This window comes from Myotis davidii, unplaced genomic scaffold (genome assembly GCF_000327345.1).
Source record: "Myotis davidii unplaced genomic scaffold, ASM32734v1 scaffold135, whole genome shotgun sequence".
NCBI lineage: Eukaryota > Metazoa > Chordata > Mammalia > Chiroptera > Vespertilionidae > Myotis > Myotis davidii.
Genome location: NW_006289813.1, coordinates 3,997,612 through 4,017,996, shown reverse-complemented (window position 1 = coordinate 4,017,996; position 20,385 = coordinate 3,997,612). Strand labels below are relative to the sequence as shown.

At 43.0% G+C, this 20,385-nt stretch overlaps 1 protein-coding gene across 1 annotated transcript; it reads left to right on the top strand.

Moving 5' to 3' along the window:
• The first annotated feature begins 467 nt into the window (after positions 1-467).
• Positions 468-20,116, top strand: RGS7BP (regulator of G-protein signaling 7 binding protein). Its single transcript, XM_015563071.1, has 3 exons — positions 468-731; positions 4,197-4,267; positions 16,946-20,116. The coding sequence occupies exons 1-3, from the start codon at positions 517-519 to the stop codon at positions 17,035-17,037; spliced, it is 378 nt and encodes a 125-aa protein (XP_015418557.1). The 5' UTR covers positions 468-516; the 3' UTR covers positions 17,038-20,116.
• The last annotated feature ends 269 nt before the right edge of the window (positions 20,117-20,385 follow it).

Below are 20,385 nucleotides of genomic sequence, written 5' to 3'. Positions count from 1 at the left end.
GTCAGTGCCCTCCCATTGTGAAGTGGTAATATGCTAAATTATGTGCTTAATTAATTTCCACCCAACAGCATGCCATAAAATTGGAAAAGCAATTCCATTACCTAGGATCAATGTGCATAAAGTCCACGCAAAATGATCAAAAGTTCTCAACGGTAAATTTGTGTTTGTGCTTTGGCTGCGTATTCAGAGGCTCATTTCTACTCTCGGCTGATGAATGGTATACAGTTCATCACCACTTAATGGCTTATCTCCTTCTCCTGATCTAACTCCCCAAGAGTGGGTTACAGAGCACCAACACTGCATCCAAGACGGGACCTTTACTTTTGATCTTCAAATTGCATCGACCTCAAGCTATCTCTCCCAGAATGTTGTGCAAAACATGCTACACACATACACACACACACATTTATTTTTACACATCAATTATTTTAGTATTCAGAAATTAGTGTTAATGGAGCATTTGGTCCAAAGCATAGCCAACCTTCGTAATGACGTCTTGGGCCTACAGCTGCACTTATGATTTCTTGTCTGCCTCCTCTTTACCAACACCCCCTCCCCCGGGCCCCACCTCCCTGCCCCTTAGGAAAGGAGCCTAGCGGGGGAACCAAGAGTTTGGATTGCAAAATTGAAGAGAGCACTGAACCACCTGCTCTAGAGGACTCCGCTTCATCCCCCGTCGATACGCAGCAGCATGCCTGGCAGGTTTCCACAGACATTGAGAACACTGAGAGGTAAGTGGGAAGTTACCCTAAATAGACCGCCAATCCTCCTCCACTCCTCTGGGCTGCAGAGAGTCAAGATTTTGTGTTTCAGAGTCAGAAACAGAGTGCTCAGAAAGCTGGACTGAGACGTGAAGGGGTCCAGACTGCCATGGAACCAGCAGAACCTCCTGCAGAGGCAGCTTGCTCACCCCACTCTACCACAACCGCGTCTCCATGGAAATAACACAGTGTGCTTCCTTGGCAAGGGAGAAAGTTGGATCTACGTACCGTCACAGCTTATCTGGGTCCCCAGATTGTGCCAAGATGCCTCTGGGAGGTTCTCGGATTTCAGATGCTTGGAATGGCCTGCTTAGCTGCCACGCAGGGGCTGCGCATGCTGTCTAGTTCACAAACAGCTTTTTGCTGGGCTCCCGTCCCTTATTCTCCCAGAATGTAGCTGATGGCCCCTTAGTGGTCAAAGCGAGTTAATGCATCTGTCTTAGCGAGCAGTTGCTCACTGCTAGACAGGGAAGAAGAGATTCAACAGTGATTCTGTTTCACTTGAGGGGAGGGTGCAATGATAAGTGCCATGTCTCATCTAGATGCTAAAAATGCTATTCTGTGAGGCAGAAGGACAAGGTGCTTGTTTATTGTCCTTCAAGCTAATATCTTGTCCTTTGCTACTGATGTCCCCAGCGTCTGCACAAAGCAGCTGAATGAATGCTGGGCATTTCCAACCGGCACTCTGTGTGGGGTGTGAGGGTGTGTGTGTGGGGTTGGGGGGTGGGGGGGAGTCACTGACAAGATAAGAAACATTTTCTTTTTTAATTTTTAGAAATGTAACACACGAGGGCATTTATAGCCATTGTGGTTCTACTTTCAGATCATAATATAATTCTAAAGCTAATTGCCAAATTTCTGTGTTTTATAGAAAATTGAAGCATGTGGTAATTATGTACTATTAATAAAACTTGGATTTTGTATAAGCTTGTAAATCCAACAATTCAAACAATAAAGCTGTTTGGCACAGTTTGCTAGAACTATAGACAAATGATGAGGGGGTGATTTATCTTAATTTATAAAATGGAAAATGTTTTGCTCTATGCCCAGGAAGAAATATCTGCCAGAGGGCTGTGGTCAGGGCCTAAGCCATCAGCAAAGCCTTTTCCTTTTTTGAAGCTTTGCAGAAGCAAGCTATACCTAGCCGTAACAATAGGGGCGTCTAGCCCAAGGAGCTGGCCGTGTTTCAGTTCATCCTAAAGCCTGGATTCAGTTTGAAGGAGATGGGAATGACTGAGAGAAGCAGGAATATAGACCTGTCTGGGAGGGTGGCTCCCACAGTTCCTCTGTTTTTCAGCCCTAGGATCTCACACTGAGCTGCACATCACAATCACCAGGAGGTCATTTTAAAAACATTGATGACTGAACCCCACCATAAACCAACCAAATCAGGCTCTCAGGGAGTAGGGCTCTGCAAAAGGTGATCCTCCCATGAAGCGTCCAAGGCTGAGAAAGGGTGCTCTCGAAGGAGACCTTGCCTCCCATTCTGCATTACTAGCCCTTCCCCACCTTGTGCCTGCCCACCACCCACCATCCCATCTACCCTTGGGAATGCCACAGGAAAGCATAGGGTGCCCTTGTGTTTCTGGATGCAGGGCCCTGTCCTCCTTCTCCCTCTCCTCAACTTCTCTTTCTAGAAATACCCTTTGGGGCTTAGCAGTATGCAGTACCGCACAGACAATCCTTACACCTGCGGAAAGTGTTCTGCGTGTTTATACAGGTGTATTTCCACAGATCCACAGGCTGCTTTCTGCTCCTTTCCAAGAGCTCCTCCCGAGTTCCTTCTCACATACCAGTCAATACTTGAGGAGGAGACCCCATAGGGGTCTCCCTAGGGCAGCGGTTCTCAACCTGTGGGTCGCGACACTTTGGGGGGTCGAACGACCCTTTCACAGGGGTCGCCTAAGACCATCGGAAAACACATATATAATTACAAATTGTTTTTGTGATTAATCACTATGCTTTAATTATGTTCAGTTTGTAACAATGAAATTGGGGGTCACCACAACATGAGGAACTGTATTAAAGGGTCGCGGCATTAGGAAGGTTGAGACCCACTGCCCTAGGGCAAGTGGTTATCAAACTATACTCAACAGAACAGTTGTGTTTCATGACATGGACTGAGGGATTTCCAACCTAAAATTAAAATATGGCTCTATTTCCTCAAATTGCAGGGAAAAAATTGATTAATAGATAGTATATCCTTCATTTTAAGATTATCCCCTGCCCCGGCCCCCTAGAAAAAACTTTTTTTTTCCCCCTTAAATCCTGGGTGACAGCTATTGCTTGCCTAACAAAAAAGATGTATCTGATATTTGCTCTTTCAAATGAAATCCACCACTATGTCTTGGGATTTCAAGGGTGCTGACTCCAGTGGATAACCATTGCTGGACATATGGGAAACCCTTATCCCAAAGATTTGAAAAGTCCATCTTGCCTCCTCCTACTCGGAAGATGGCTTCTGACTCTCCAGCTGTGTGATCTCATTGTCATAGGTAGTCTGGGATGAGGAAGGATGTTGGAGGTATGCAGTGTCAGACATATAGGCCAGTGTCTAGAGCAGCGGTTCTCCACCTGTGGGTCACGACCCCCTTGGCGGTTGAACGACCCTTTCACAGGGATCACCTAAGACCATCCTGCATATCAAATATTTACATTACAATTCATAAGAGTAGCAACATTACAGTTATGAAGTAGCAACAAAAATAATTTTATGGTTGGGTCACAACATGAGGAACTGTATTTAAAGGGCCAGAATGTTGAGAACCACTGGTCTAGAGGAGGCCCAGCTGTCCCACACCACCACCACCACCCCCACCATCCCCTGTCACATCTCTCTCTTTCTCTCCCTCTCTCTCTCCGTTTCATCCACTATGAAGAGCTCTTCTCTGACAGTGTTAGAATTTGTCATACTCTCTCCCATCATTCCAAGTCAGTTTAATAAGTATTAGCCCTGTGAATGCTTAACACCTGTGTTACACCAAATTCCAATCCTGGTAAAGAGAGACAATAGGAAGTGAACCTACACAACCACAACAGCCATCTGACCAGCACCCAGCCTCAGCTTTACCCAGGGTAACCCCATTATTCTAGTTGTGTGTCCTCCGCCTCCCCCTGGAAATCTGAAGTACTATCCTCGTGACCAGAGGCTCTTCCCTGATCTTGGCCAGGTCCAACCCGTGGCAGAGATGAGGGCTCCTGCAGCAGAATGTCCCAGAGAAATCTTGGCCAGGCTGGTTCTCTTTCCTCCGAGAGTCACTCATCTTGGGTTGTTGTTTTTTTTCTTATAAAAGCAAAATAGATTCAATATTTGCTTGTTGCAGCTAGAGCTAGTACAATTAAGCACAGACCCTTGTCCTTCCATTGAATCACAGAACAGAGATTGCATTTCCAGAATTTACAGCTGACGATTTTTTCTTTCTATCACTTTTACAGAGACATGCGAGAAATGAAAAACCTTTTAAGCAAACTCAGGGAAACTATGCCTTTACCATTGAAAAATCAAGGTGAGTCATGTCATTTCCTTTTGAGGCAGAGGATGTTTTCTAACATGAGAACCTTGGGACGTGTTTCAAGAGAAATTAAAGCAAGTTCTCTTACACAAACAACAGAAAGCACTTGGTGTACCTTTGTGTTTTCTCAAAAAATGTGATAATAAGAATGGAATCCCTCCGGTGAACACAGTTTTGCCCGAAGATGGCCCAGATCTATCCTGGCCTCAAAGCAGACGTGTCCTCCACTGGCCCTGTCAGTCAAGAGCAGTTATCTGTTGCCGGAGCTGTGGAAGCGCTATAATACCAGGTGTGGCAAACACAAAAGAACTGAAGTCTTGGCCTTTGCCTTTAAGAAGTGTACAGCCTAGTGGAGAATACTACCAAAGGGAGATCTCTTCCATCTACACATTTAATTATCTAAATAAAGTAACAGTAATAGTTAACATACATTGGGAACTTCAAGTGTGCCACTACGATTCAGCACCCAACTAGACTTGATGTCTATATCGCCTAGCAATTCTGATGCTACCTGGATATAATAACAGATCCCACAAGTCAAGGGCTCTGTCCTAAAGACTGATACCTTCCCCCCCGTCCCCCCAACACACACACACTTCAGATATCAATGGCAATTTAAGGGTTGTCACTTGTGCTTCTGACCAACTGGCTATGGATTGAAAGTCCCAACAACCCCCTTCATGGGTTTAATTTGCTAGAGTGGCTCACAGAACTCAGAGAAAACTTTCACTTACTAGATCACCAGTTTATTATAAAAGGACATATCTTAGGAATAGCCAGATAGACTAGATACATAGGACAAGGTATGGGGAAAGTATGCAGATCGTCCTAGATCCCCACATGTCCACCAACCTGGAAGCTCTCAGAGCCCCATCCTTTTGGGCTTTTATGGAGGCTTCAGTACAGGAATGATTAACTAAATCATTGGTCATCGGTTATTGAAATCAATCCCCAGCCTCTCTCTCTTCTTCTCAGAGGTCAGAGTTGGGACTAAAAGTTACAACCTTGTAATCTCACGGTTTTTTCCCCTGGGAACCCGCCTCCAATTCTTACACGGTTTCAAAAGTTTCCTCATTAACATAACAAAAGACACCTCTATAACTCTCATCACTTAAGAAATTCCAAGGGTTTTAGGAGGAAGACCAAATATATATTTATTATAAGTCACAATATTACAGCTACTGTCCTAAATATATTACTGTAGATTATTAACTATTTTAACTTATTTAATTCTAACAACATCATTGAGAGGAATGCTATGAATGTTTCCAATTTATAGGAAACTGAGACACAGAGAGGTTAACTGACTGAATCAAAGTCACACAGGCTGTAAGTAGAAAGGCTGGGAGATGACTCCAGGCAGTACTTCTCCAGAACTATTCTATAGGAGTAGGCACCCTCACCCAGAAAGGGAAAAGGGATAGTCCATGAGGGAGGGACTGCTGTAAGCTTTTGTTAACTATTGTAACTCCAGTACCTAAAGCAACCCTGGAACACAGTAGAATAACATTGGCCACGAACAAGAAATGTTTGTTAAATCTGCACCCAACGTTGCAGCCCCAGGTCTGAAGCTGTGTACAAGGGACTAATAATAATGGTAAGCACTTTCCCTAAGCATACATGGCCGGAGCAGCCTTAAGTGAAGCATCAGCCTCAGAGACTGGTACGTAGAGGGCGGGAGAGGGTTTTTAGCGGTAAGAAACTCCTGTGTTCCTGTTCCCTGTGGGGAGATCTCCGTGTCTCCATGGGTTGCTATGGGAGTGGGCTTCTTGAGATATCCCAAGAAAAGAATTTTCTGAGACTCACAGGGGAGGATGAGATAGTGTAAAAAAGCTTTATGTCTCTGGAGTCACACACCTGCATTTCCAAGGTCCCGTTTCCCTTTGTCCCACTAAGGAAGAAGTCCCATTTGCCTTCAGCGGGGCTAAGATCAGAGCAAGGGCCCAGAGTTTCCATTCCATGTCCGCACCGTCCAGTACAGCAGTGGGCTAACTTAATTGGTGCTCACAGTTGCAGTCTCTCAGTCCATCGTGTGTGGGTCTCCAGGACCCTGGGCCATGCAGCTATGCAGGGAACATGGGCAGGAGCAAAGCCAAAGGAACCAGAGCCAAGGGAGAGCGCCAGGAGTCACAGCACTAGCTCCTTTGTCTAGGGGATTATGCATTTCCACATTTTTGCAGGTTTGCAGTGGCCCTGCCCACTCTGGCCAATGATCTCTGTTCCCAAGTTTGACTGCCAGGCACCTTCCCTACATCACCCCAACTTTCCTGTATAGGCACCCATTTTCCCCTTAGTCTGGTCCCTTCCCCCAGTAATCTGTGGGGAATGGGCCGGTGGTTCTCTAGGGAGTGTGAAATTGTAGCCTCCTGGTGAAGCTGCCCAAATGACACGCCTATAATGTCTGGCTCCCCCCTTTGCTCATTTCCTATTATTAATAACTAGCTAATTAAACAGTATCATTCCCACTGAGCAAAGCCTGGGCAGGAGGGAGCCCCGGGTGCTGCCTGCCCCTGAGCAAGGAGGGAGAGGACTTGGCAGCAGAGAATGAGCACCGCCTTGCTCAGAAGCAGCGTGGCAGCAGGTGGAGAGGTGGAAGTGAGAACACCAGACAAGGAGGCCAGGGAGTAATGTGGCCTTAGCCCCATGGGCTGGAGGCGGGTGTCAGAAAATAAGAGGCTGGGGATGTGGTGTATCAGATAACTGAAGAGCCTGGTGACCACGGCTAACTGGCTTGAGCCATGGGTGCAGTGTTTTGGTGACCTGGTGTCAGTTCTAAGGAAGCAATGTTTTACCACAACATGTGACCACACCATGCAAGTCTGTTGCTAGAAATAAGCCCAGTGGTTAGGAACAGGGACTTTGGATTTGAATGCTGGCTCTGCCACTTACCAACTTTATGACCTGGAACAAGTTGTTTAACTTCTGGAGATTTCCATGTCCTCATCCCTGAAAAAGAGATAGCAGTATCACTTGGTTCAGAGATTGTTGTGGGGATTAAGTGATGCAATGCATGTCACATACCTATTACCACCCTTACAGAGAGCAAACATTCGCAAATGCTTTACTATATTGTTGTTGGTATTGGTGATGTAACTATTGTTACTGCTATTTACTGGCTGCCCCAGCAACTCAGCTCAGGAAAACTCGAAGTCATCATCAAAGACAGCAGTCCCTGATGATATGTAGCATCCATGAAAGGTTGAGCCTGCAGTTCAGAACACTGATTCTCAAGACTTTGGATGTGGGGTTCATGTCTGAAGCTATCCTCAGCTTCCTAATGTGTTTGGCAAATCTATTCCCATCAACAGCACACAGGCCTCTCGCTGTACCTCACGTCCAGCTGCCCAGGAGGATGACGGCCCAGAGGGCCCCGTCTGAATCCCATGTATGCCATGTAGCCTCTTTTCTAAACCAGGCCATCCCAAACATCCCTTCTACATTTGGTGAAAATTCATCCACCAGTTTTTGAACCATGCATTAATGGAAAAACAAAATTTCATTTTACTTACTTAGAATGTTTTTATAATCATAAAAAATATAAATATTTTTGTGTAACTTTATATCACTTTTATAAACAGAAAGATAATTTGATTTTAAATATCATAATAGTAGTTAAAGATTGATACTGTAAGTAAAAACGTGAATGAGGCCCGGCCGGTGTGGCTCAATGGTTGAACATCAACCGATGAACCAGGAGATCACAGTTCAGTTCCCAGTCAGGGCACATGCCTGAATTTCTGGCTTGACCCCCCGTAGGGGGCATGCAGGAGGCAGACAATCAATGAGTCTCTCTCTCATCATGGATGTTTCTCTCCCTCTCCCTTCCTCTCTCTGAGATCAATAAAATTAAATAAACATGAATAAAAAGAGAATAGTCATTCAAATAAATGATACCCAGGACTTGAACCTTGAATCAATTTGGTGAATTCCAGTAAAAGGAAAAAGCTAGGAGAGGCAAGGACTTCTCATGGAGAGAGTGATGCAATAGGATTTTAAAATATTTTTTAAAATGAGGGAAGTCCTGTGGGTAATTCAGTTTTCTTCATTTGCGGGAGAAATGGGAACCCTTAGCATATGAAGATACATCTCTGTTCTCTACATGTTTAATGGGCGCTTGCAGCATGATGCCATTGCGAGCTGACCAGTAAAGAAAGGGGTGTGCGTCTGGGCCAGGGTCTGCGAAGGCCCCAGGGAAGGGGAACAAGTCTCCAGAGCTGGAAACACTTTTTAGCAGATGCAGATGGCACCATTTTAATGAACAAATCAGCCAGATTCCTTTCTCTGACTTCTTATTGCTGAACTGCACCTCAGGGACTTCCCCATCACCTTCCAGGTGATTTGTTTCTTATGCAGGTCTAGGTTAATATATGCAGGAAATGGTCTGGGTGAAATGTAGACAGTTTTACTCCATTTCTATGGGCCCTTATGGTCAAAACAATACTAACTGGTTGGAAACTATTATAGAAAGACATCTGTTTTCTTTTTGGCTTTTTATTTTCTTTCTCTTTTTATTCCATTTATGTGTGTTTGAAGCAGAGGAAAAAAGGGAAAAGATTCTACTCCTTGTCCCTCCTTTTCCTTCCTCAAAACCTGACCGTGTGAAAATCCTGCCAGGCGAGTGCTGGGGGAACCCACACTGGAAATGCTCAGCTCCTCTGGTCCCCAGGCTCCATCCCCATCCTCAAATCGGAAACTGTTCTGCATTTAGCATGGCACTTAAAGATTTAATCAGATCCCCACCCCCCCTTCCTGCCACAAGCAAAACTTGACTTAACAACAGTGTACTCTAAATTGACTTACAATGGCAAATAACGGAAGGTGGCCAAGAGCAGAGATTTTACTGGTTCGTGATTGTGCCTTCATTTTAGACAGGGCCTTTCAGGTTAAGACTGGAGACAAAGAGGTTCGTGAAGAAAGAGTGAGCCACCCTGTTCCTCCAGACAGTGTCCAGATCTCCTGACTCTCAGCCCGCGTTCTTTCCACTGCTTCAGTGACTCTCCTGTCCTACATTCTGGGTCACTGGCAGTGCTGTAGGGAGCTTCATTAATTATGATTGTCTTGCTGTGTCAAATGGATTACAAATGGAGACACCTGTGGAGAGCCCACAAGGTCACTGACAAAGGCTGCAAGGAGATTGGAAAGTGAAGGACAAGTATCTTCTGAATGCATGCTGTAATCAGACAAAACAAATCGGTGGGAATAAATTTAGCCTGAAAGACAGTTTCACCTTTTCTAAAATTCTGACTGAATAAATGCGGTGGGGGGGTGTTAGTACATTCACTCTTGCCTAGAATTTGGTTGTTAATACCGTGCATGTGAATAAGTCTGACGCAAATTCGTCAGTGATGGTATCTGCTCTAGAATTGGTCTCCTCCTGTGGACAGTCCTACTCCAGACTAAACTGGGTCTAGGAACAATTCCCCAGATTCATACCCCTAGTGCACTCTCATATGGACCTCCATACACAGAACCAGCCGTATTGTGTCAGACAGAAGAGTCTGACATCTGGCAGAGGAACACTGGACAGTTATGCCATCTTCGAGCCTGGAAGTGACCTTGTGGGTCCTTCCCCCAGGGCCTGCCATAAAAATTTTCTGTGCTTCAAGTTGGTGCCTGAATGTTACTCTGGGCCATTTTACTGGTAGCCCCATCCCCTTTGTAGTGTCTACAACCTTTTATGCAGAATTCAGTGTGACATGCATTCTCTCTCTTTCCTCCAGTCTGACGCACACATCACTGATCACGCATGAGTTTCTTAATGGGTTACTCTGATTATGTTGAGCCCCTACTCACAACCGTAACTGCCTGCTCACTGTCTACTGAAGGAAGAGCAAGCTTCTTTCCCTGCCATCCTTTTCAACACATGATGGGCACAGATGACGTGTCCAATGCTGGGCGAGGTGATGGGGATGTCTCTCCCCTTAGAGGCTCTCCATCTCAACAGAACAGATAAGAATCACCTTAGAAGTTTTTTCAAATGACATATGCCTCCCATCACAGAAATTGTGATGGAATCGTCAGGGTAGAACATGTAAATTTTGCAAACAAAACACACACACACACACACACACAACTGGAAAGACAACGGAAGTGGTGCTTAGAATATAATGATGCCATAGACACAGGTTGCTACAAGTGCATATTGTATTCTCACCTAGCCAGATTTGGGAATAGGGGGGATATTGATAATTACTTTTTGAAAAGTATCTGAACTGAGATTTCTTAGGATGAATCAAAGTTAGCCAAAGAAAGAGATAGAAAAAAAGATAGTCTAGGCTAGTGATGGCAAACCTATGACACGCGTGTCAGAGGTGACATGCGAACTCATTTTTTTGGTTGATTTTTCTTTGTTAAATGGCATTTAAATATATAAAATAAATATCAAAAATTTAAGTCTTTGTTTTACTATGGTTGCAAATATCAAAAAATTTATATATGTGACACGGCACCAGAGTTAAGTTAGGGTTTTTCAAAATGCTGACATGCCAAGCTCAAAAGGTTCGCCATCACTGGTCTAGGCAGAAGATCCTGGATATGTGAAGGCATTTTGGGAGATGAAAGAGTGCGGCATTTTGATGAACTACAAGAACTTCATTAGTTGGGAAAGTAGTTAGAAAAGAGGCTTGAGAGAGAGACTAGAGAGATAGGTGGGCCTATATCTTTCAGATCCTTGTAAGCTATAGTAAGAGGTTTGGACTTTACCCTGAAGCCATTGAAGGGATTTAGTTAGGATTAAGCCAGGGGGCTGGAGAAAATGATATGACCAATTGGATGGGCCGCATAGGGAAGAAGGCAAAATCAACAATGAAACCTAAGTTCAGACTTGGAAAACAGAGTGAATGATGGTATCATTCACTAAATTAGAGGGAACAGAGGAGGAGCAGTAGAGATAGAAGACAATTGAAGTTTTGGACAAAGGCGGAACTCCAAGAGCAATTCCCAGTGGTGAAGAGTGGATATACATACAAGTCTTATGCTGAGGTGAGACATGTAAACTGGAGCAGTGAGAATACAGATTTAAGCATCAGCAGCATAATGGTAACTGAAGCTCTAAGAATGCTTGAGACCACCCAAGGATAATGTGCATAGAGAAGAGTCCTGGAAGGCATTTCCCAGAGGGGAGAGGAGCAGTTTACCAGGGGGACTGAGAAGAAAATCTGAAGAGCCTTATGACATCATGTTGGCAGAAGCAGCTTACTTGGAACTTGGGGCCTGGAAGCCTAATTAAGGAGGTTTGAGGAGTGTGTGGGAGATGAAGAGCTGGCGCAGCAAGGGTAAATTTATGAAGGCTTCTATGAAGAGTTGCTTATAGGATGCTAGGAAAGACGGTTGGAAGCAGATAATGTGCGAAGGGCTGTGGCATTTGTTTACAGAAGGAATGCAGAAGCATGGAGCAATCAGAAAAGACTTTGCAGGGGGAAAATGCTTAAGCTAATGAAGAAGGGGGGTGGCATTTCCTTGGAAAAAGAAACGGCATATATGAAGGCAGAGAGGCAGGGGGAGGTTGGCCATTTAGGAAACTCTTAGTAGTTCTGTTTTATACTATCCCCTCCTTCATATACCCTTCGTTGCAGCCAGGCTGGTCTGTTTATTTGGGCCCAAATTCAGGCTACCTTTGTTCACTTCATTCTCTCCATCTAGAATGCCTACCCCCTACTTCACCAAATGTCCAAGTTCTCCTCATCCCTGTGGCCCACCATGAATACCAAGGCCTCTGTGGATTCACGAATGTCTTCTTCCTTTTTCCTTCTTCCTCCAATTGCGAGTAACTTCCCCACTTGGAATTCTCATAACATTGTATTTGTATCTCTCTTGCAGCATTGCTGTTGAAGCCTCATAGTTACTCAAAGGAAGGTCCCTGAGGCCAAGGACCATCTTTCTGTTAGGATCCATCTATACCTGATACAGAGCATGCACTTTGGCTAATTCAATGGCTCTCCAAGTGTGGTCTCAGGACCAACAGCGTCGGCAGGCCTGGGAACTTGTAAGACATGCAAATTCTCAGGTCCACCACACACCTACTACTTCAGAAACTCTGGAGGTAGGGCGACCATCTGTGCTTTAATGAGCCCCCCAGACGATGCTGAGAAAGCTAATGTTTGAGAACCACTGGGTTAACTGAAGGTCTTTTACTGGCCATTATAAGTACTTTTTTTGACTTTACCTAAGAACATAGCTTTAAACTCAGATTATTATTTGAAAACTTCCCTATATTTTTAAATCTCTACCAGAGGATATGTTTATTGATTTTAGAGAGAGAGGAAGGGAGAGAGAGAGAACATGAAATATCGATCAGTTGCCTCCCGTCCTCACCCAGGCTAGGTATGTGCCCTGATGGGGAATTGAACCAGCAACCTTTTGGTATGGTTGGCCATGGCTGAAAACTTCTCATTCATTTTTATGTGTTCCTATTTCTTGTCATATCATTTATATAAGAAATCCTTTGCCAAAACTGGTTTGGCTCGGCGGATAGAGCGTCGGCCTGCGGACTCAAGGGTCCCAGGTTCGATTCTGATCAAGGGCATGTACCTGGGTTGCAGGCACATCTCCAGTGGGCAGCTGATCGATGTTTCTCTCTCATCGATGTTTCTGACTCTCTATCTCTCTCCCTTCCTCTCTGTAAAAAATCAATAAAATATATTAAAAAATAACCTTTAAAAAAAAAAGAAATCCTTTATTAGCTAAGGAAATTTGAGCAACCGAAACATGGTATCATTGTGCCTTAGAGAACTCCAGTGGCTCAAGTAGCATCCAAGAATTAAACATTGAATGATTGAGATCTGAAATAACTGATGGTTGAATTTCCTAGTCTGTTTTTTTCACATTCTCCTATGCATTCCTTCCTTCCCTTTCCTTCCTCACTTTTTATTTTCACATTTACAATTCTCTTAGGTTACAGTTCTCTGAGAGTATATACTTGGGAGGAAAGATGCTACAAAAATTTCAAACATTTGTAATAAAAATCAAAGATGTCTCAACAAGCTCAAGTGGAGTAGCCCAGAAAGTTTAGAGTGAGTGGGGAAATGATCCATTTTGCTCACATTCTTTGGGTCACCCATTACTTCAGAGACAGGATTTTAATCAATGTGGAAAGACATCTTTCCTTGGACTTTAATTCACTTCACACTGTTGCAGGCATACTTATTGCTCGGTGAATTTCAGCATTTACTGCAGGGGTCAGCTTCCTCTGGTGTAGGAAGCTGCTCTGAACGTCTGCCAACAACTTTTGAGCTTTTGTGTCACCTCAGCTCTGGGTGATAATCAGACAAGCTCTGGGCTAGGCTGAGGTGTCACCAATGCTCAACAAAGATGCCCCAAACCAGCAGTCATCCTTAATAGGCAGCCTGTTCTTTGCTTAACATCCTAACACTTTCTTATCATTCCTAACACTTCCTATTCATGTGTGAGTACTATACATGCTTGTGTGTATGTATAGTACTCACACAAGTGAAATATAGATATAAAGACTGAGTGAAGAGAATTTCAGTAGCACAAAAGTTTTCTCATTCACTGTAATGAATGCATAGATACAAGGGTCAGTCCTTTTTCTTCAATTACAGTTTACATTCAATATTATTCTGTGTTAGTTTCAGATGAACAGCATAGTGGTTAGACAATCATGTACTTTACAGAGTGGCCCCCCTCTGCCTCAAACACCCACTGGGCCCCATGCTTATTTTTCACAATATATTCCCTATGCTGTAATCTACATCTCTGTGACTATTCTGTAACTACCAATTTGTACTGCTTAATCCATTCACCTTTTTCACATAGCCCCTCAATCCTCCTCCCCTCTGACAACTGTCAGTCTTGATACACATCCTATATAATAAAAAGCTAATATGCAAATCGACCAAATGGCAGAATGACCGGCTGCTATGATGCACACTGACCACCAGGGGCAGATGCTCAACACAGGAGCTGCCCCCTGGTAGTCAGAGAAGCCAGGCTCACAGCTGATGAGCGCAGCTGCGGTGGTGGGAGCCTCTCCCACCTCTGTGGCAGTGCTAAGGATGTCTGACTGACGGTTTAGGCTCGCTCCCTGCAGGGAGCAGCCCTAAACCGTCAGTCGGACATTCCCTGAGGGCTCCTGGACTGTGAGAGGGCACAGGCCAGGCTGAGGGACCCCCCCTGAGTGCACAAATCTTGTGCACTGAACCTCTAATCTCTTAATATCTGTGTATAACAAAAAGGAGAGAATGGGAGCAAATGTACAGTATCCACATACCCCAGCATCTACATGCATACTTTCTTTGTAAATACAACATTGTAGTAGACATTTCCTCATGTAGTAAGAACTGTACATTTCAGAATTGCATTTTATAATATATAAATACCAATTATGTCACTCCCCAAATCTCTTAAATGTTTGGAGAAAGGATATATGGAAATTCAGGAAATAGGTCTTCCAAGTCTTAAAGAAATAAAGTACAAAGATTTTCTTTCCTATAAATATCTCCATAGTTCTGATGATTCTGTTCCAAAAAAGCATTGAATTGCAGATGAACTTGAGTTTCAGGAAATGTAGTCAGTATCCAAACAGATATCGAAAGATAAAATTCTTTACTCTTAAGAATCTGCTATATCTTTGCTATATCCAATAAGGTTACCAGTAAGTCATTGCTCATTTGGTGGTTAAAGAAGTAAGAGTCCGAAAAATGGCGAGAAAGTGTGCTATCTTTCTGTTCCAAATATATCATGATTCATCTCTGAGATACTATCTTGAGAAATCTGGCTCACATAGACTCTCTGACATTGCTTTCAGTGTCGTAACTGTTTAGGGTAAGGTTTGTTTTTGCTTTTGTATATGTATGTGTTTTTACTTTTTATTGAATTTATTGGGGTAACATTGGTTAATAAAATTATGTAGGTTTTAAATTATTTTTTATTGATTTGAGAGAGGGAGCTAAACATCAAATCGAGAGAGGAACATCAATCAGTTGCCTTCCATACACACCCCAACCAGGGACTGAACCTGCAACCTGGGTGCATGCCCTAACCAGGAATAGAACCCAAAACCTTTTAGTGTATAAGACGATGCTCTAGCCAACTGAGCCACACTGGCCAGGGCTAAAATTATGTAGGTTTTAGGTGTATAAGCCTATAACATGTAATCTATACATTGTATTGTGTATTTATCACCCCAAGTCAAGTCTCCTTCTACCACCTTTATTCCCCCTTTACTCTCTTCTACCTACACGGAGCAAGTTTAAGTATAAAAGAAGGACAGCCTGTTTTTAGCTTTCAAAATGTTGGCATCCAGATTATAGTGAATTATTTTTCACCATGGGAAGGACAAAGAGAGTCTTTTTTCCCCTCCATGTTAGCATAATGTGTTTTAAGAAAGGATTTTAATCTGTGGAGACTGGGAAAGTGCACTGTGTTTGACTAATTTGCTGTGCCCAGCGGAGGCGCCTGTTTTCTTCCCTGGCTCCAACTTGCTATTCAGTTTCATCTAAATGTATAACATAGTAGGTACCATTCCAAGGAACACTGTCAACGTGGTGGGTGATGCTAATTTGCTTACATGAACCTTTGGGAAAGGGGAAGAAAGGCCTGGGCATTGGGATGACACAATTTACATAAGAGGACCCAAAAGCCAGGACTCTTTGTTCTTGACAGTTTCCTGAGCGCCTGGGCTCAGTCATCAACAAAAACCAACCAGCCATGGGGTTGCCCGTAGCTCCAGTCTCACTATGTTCTAGCACCATCCCAGTTGGCAATGAAAAGCATACTTGTTCATGGTCCTTCTCGAGCCTCTGGGACCCACACTGGCCAGTTCTGCCCAGCAGGATATTTCTGCTCACCCTCTCTTTGGACTGCACTATTTCCTAAAACCCAGCCCCTTAAACAAAACTTGGTTTTCAGGCTTATTTCTTCCTCTATTTGTCATCATGGGGAAAAATTTCAAATAAAACATTATGAATTCAACAGCTGGCCAGCTTCTCTTGCCCTTGTTATGGATATCTATAGAAAGTGGGAGGGAAAGACTGAACAGGGAATAGTTGACACTTCTTCCTGAGACATGAAGTAGGTGAATGGAGGCAAGGCGACCTTCCTACATAAAGGGGAATAGTTAATAGTAGCTCTATTTACTAAGTGCTTCCTCTCTGCTAGGCACCAAGGTATCCACCCAAGCTAAATGTTTTTCATAGATTATTTCACTTAATCCTCATCTAACTAATATTAAACCCTATTTGACAGATGGGGAAACTGAAGCTGAGTGAGTTTAAGTTGCATGTTCAAATTACAGAGCTAGTACATAGCAGAGGCAAGTTTAGAAAAGAAGGCTACTTTCCCCAAAGCGTGGGCTCTTCCCAAGAATCTATACTTTTCCCAACTGAAAGATGGGGCAGCTAAGCAGTTTACATTTAATTCCAAGCCCTGGTTCTCAACTGTGTGCTCTCTGTCCCTCCCCCAGGGAACATTTGGCCATATCATTGTCACAACTGGTGGGGGAGTTGCTACTGGCATCTAGTGAGTAGAGGCCGTGATGCTATTAAACATGCTACCATGCCCAGGACAGCCCCCAATAACAAAGAATTATCTGGTCCAAAATGTCCATAGTGATAAGGTTAAGAAACCTTGATTCAAAAGATGGTGGATTTTTAAAGCCAGTTCACAAGAAGGTTTTGCCTGTACCTCACTCATATGTACTTTGTCCCATCACAGATGACAGCAGTCTTCTAAATCTAACTTCCTACCCTTTGGTTAGAAGACGGAAGAGAAGGTTCTTTGGGCTATGTTGTCTCGTCTCCAGCTAGACAACTCCTCCTGGAAACCCATCCCAAGGGAGACCTGAAAAAAAAACCACAGACGCCGAGGACTCCAGACAGCTGGACCACAGTTATTGGTTTCTGACTATGTTTTCTATGCTTCCTTTGCTTCCTTATTACTTCTATCCGCCTCTCTCTACCCTTTTAAATGATTTTACATTTGAAAGTAGCTGCTGTCAAGGGGAAAAAAAACAACACCACAGATTCAAAAAGCAGGCTGTTTTTAAAAGGATTTTTAAAGTCGACATTGTGCATGTCTGCTCCAAACCATACCATGACAGATGCAAGAATTATGATTTTTAAATTATTTAAAGGTCTTTTAAAATGGATTATACAGAGAAAAATCATTTCACGTACACTAGTAACCCTACAGCTCTTGCTGATCTCATGTTAACAATTTATCTTATGTGGAAGAAGTCTTTAAACATAGAAATCCATTTAAAACTGCAAAACTGTGTTAAAATCCAATCTATCAATATCATTAGAAACAATATAAGCCAACACACCACCTCACCTATTGCTTTCTCTGCTTTCATTTACATTTAGTCTTCCATTCCGTCAGAATCTAAGAGCTTCAACAGAAAAATATCTTAATTTATAATGCAGCAAAGACCATCTATGAAAAGTGTTTAAATTTTGTAAATACACAATAATCCTAATACCTTCGTACAATGCATATGGGCAACTAATTTCCTTTCGATCCAATGGTGTCTTTTTCAGCTTCTTGGAGAATGAAGTAATCCAGTTAGGAAATGGTGTAGTAACATATACAATTACCCTCAAATGTAAAATTTGAATATTATGACATTTTGTTCTAATTGAACTCTGAAGCATGAAGTCTGCGCATCAGCATAGTGTTAACGCTTTAGGGCATGCTGGAATTAGCTCCGATCGTAAAAAATATTTAACATTTTACATTGTTAATAAAATCTTTTCAGTTCAGCTAAGCTTGTCTCATTTTAGATGACTATGCAGATATGACTTTTCCAATGTGTACCAGGTGTCTTATCTTATGCAGATTTCTGAAAGCAGGTACATGAAGCAATACTACGTTTTAGAAAGGAGGAAGCCACGTGCTGTTTGTCTGCTCACAGCTTTGCTGTGGTCTTCCTCCACCAAACTTGTAACATGGTACACGTGTTGTTGTCTTCCCCACTGTTCTTTCTTTGGCCCATTTCTCAGACAGAATTTCCCATAGGTTGGCAGATCAGGCCTTTGGACTTCTTTTGACCACAGTCTGAAAAATACTGAAGTCAGACAAGAGGCACCAGTGTCTGGTATAATAAAAGGATGAGCAAGATGCCTATAAGCGGTTTATTAAAAGCGCATCTTTAATCCCAACCCTGTAATTTCTTCCTCCTTATGAACACAGGCATTTACATGTCCACCAATATTTTGACCTGAAAACTTTCATAAGTATATTAAAGCCTTTAGCTTTCGTGAAGATGAAGACCAGGTACAGACAAATTACTGGAATAATTAGTGTATTAGGCTGAATTATATGCAATAGCTGGTATTTGACTGTTTTGACCTGAGAAATGGCAGTTTCATATAGTTCAACATAATATCTAGTGTTGTAGAGATAATCTTTGGATTGTCTTCTAGGTTTTTCAGGTTGAAAGGATTAAAGTGTTGGAAGAGATCTCAAAGGCTATGCAGGTCGCTGTGTGGATCACACCAGCGGGCTGTTGGCCTTGTTTGTGGAGTCAGAGTTGTGTTCCAATGAACTGGTAATGGATGCATGATTATAGGTATGCTTGCTTTCATATAAAGAAGTACCCTCAAAAATTACCCAAGAAAATCACAATTTTCTAAATCAAATACTTGTAAAACAGAACAGTTGTGGGAATATGCTATTTAAAAGACACCTCGGGTGAGTGCTCCCCCGCAAAGCAGGTCACCATTCCCAGACTGACCTGATCTGCAAACCCTGGTTTTCATAAATGAGGTTTGATTAAAGCTTAATGTCCTTTCCTGAATGTGGTTCATTTTTATCCCCTGGTCCATTGTTTTAGAGAGTATGAAGCAGCCTAATTTGGCACGTTCTCTCTCCCGTCTCTGTCCTCTCCCATCTTTCTACTATATTAAACCCTTAGCTTCATTTCCTACTAATCCATGCGCAGTTATTAACTGATAACTCTAACCTTGGTGTTCAGCACGTTCTTCTAAATGCCTGGCCTAAATCACTTCCGCTTGGTTAATTTGTGCTCACTCTAGCCTTAGTCTCTTAGTCTCAGCGTAAAAGTAACACTTAACTTCTGTGCAATTGTGCTTTGTACAACTGAAGACTGTTAATAAATTCAGGTCTCACCTCCATGATTGGGAGGACCATAGTAGCATTTCATGGAGATGGGAATTTGTCTAATTCCCTAGCTAGGCTTTTCATACCTAAGGTAAATAAATGCAACCACTTTATCTTCTATTCATAGTGCCTGTTTCCCAGCCTTTGATCAGTTTTGTAGTTCCCTTAGACACACTCCAAGATTTATAGATCTTTTTTCAGTGGCAGGTCCTAAAAATTAAATTCAGTCCTCAAAGTCCTGATAACCTACACTGGCTCATAGTTGCAACAGGTAATTCACCGTCTCCCATTAGATATGCCAACGCGTCTCTTTAGGAGCCTGACCCCCTGTCCTCTCCCCACCAAAGGACTTTCTCAGGTGTAGTTCCATGAGATAGAGTTCTAATGTCTCAGCTTCCTGCTGGCATCTGCTTCCAGATTAGCAATAACACTGAGCTGATCTCTAGGGATAAGGAGAGAACCTTGAATCCATTTTGTTGCATGTACTCACGTGCTTGAAAAAGATAAGGATGTGAGCTTCTTCTGGCACACCATCTTCCATATTTACCGCCATATTTTTAATGCCCAATGCTGCCTTCTCTTTTTTATTTTATGATTATGAAGCATGTTCTTTGCAGGAAATCTAAAAAAAATACCACTAAGTATAAAGAAAATAAAAACCATCTAGATCCCGCCACGGTCACATTGTTTAAATCCACAATTCTAGGCGTTGCATCAGTCAGTGGAGGGGCCCACAGGCACTTTTGGATAAGGTTTGTAAAGAAATGCCCGGAAGGCCAAGGTGTCACTTTAAAATATGGGTCCACTAATGTTTTGCACACATCGAGGACTTCTGGGTGTGCCATTGTTCTGGAGGACAAAGAAGACTTTAGAAGTAGCACAGCCCTGCTGCCTCCTCTAATGAAAGCTCATGGGGAGATTCTAAAATCCTGCCAGATCCTTTGGCTCCTTGGTGCTCCATGTAACATTTGATGCTTACTGTTTGGCAATACTGCCACCTTCTGAAAGCTGAGCTTTGGAGTGAGAGGGGGAAA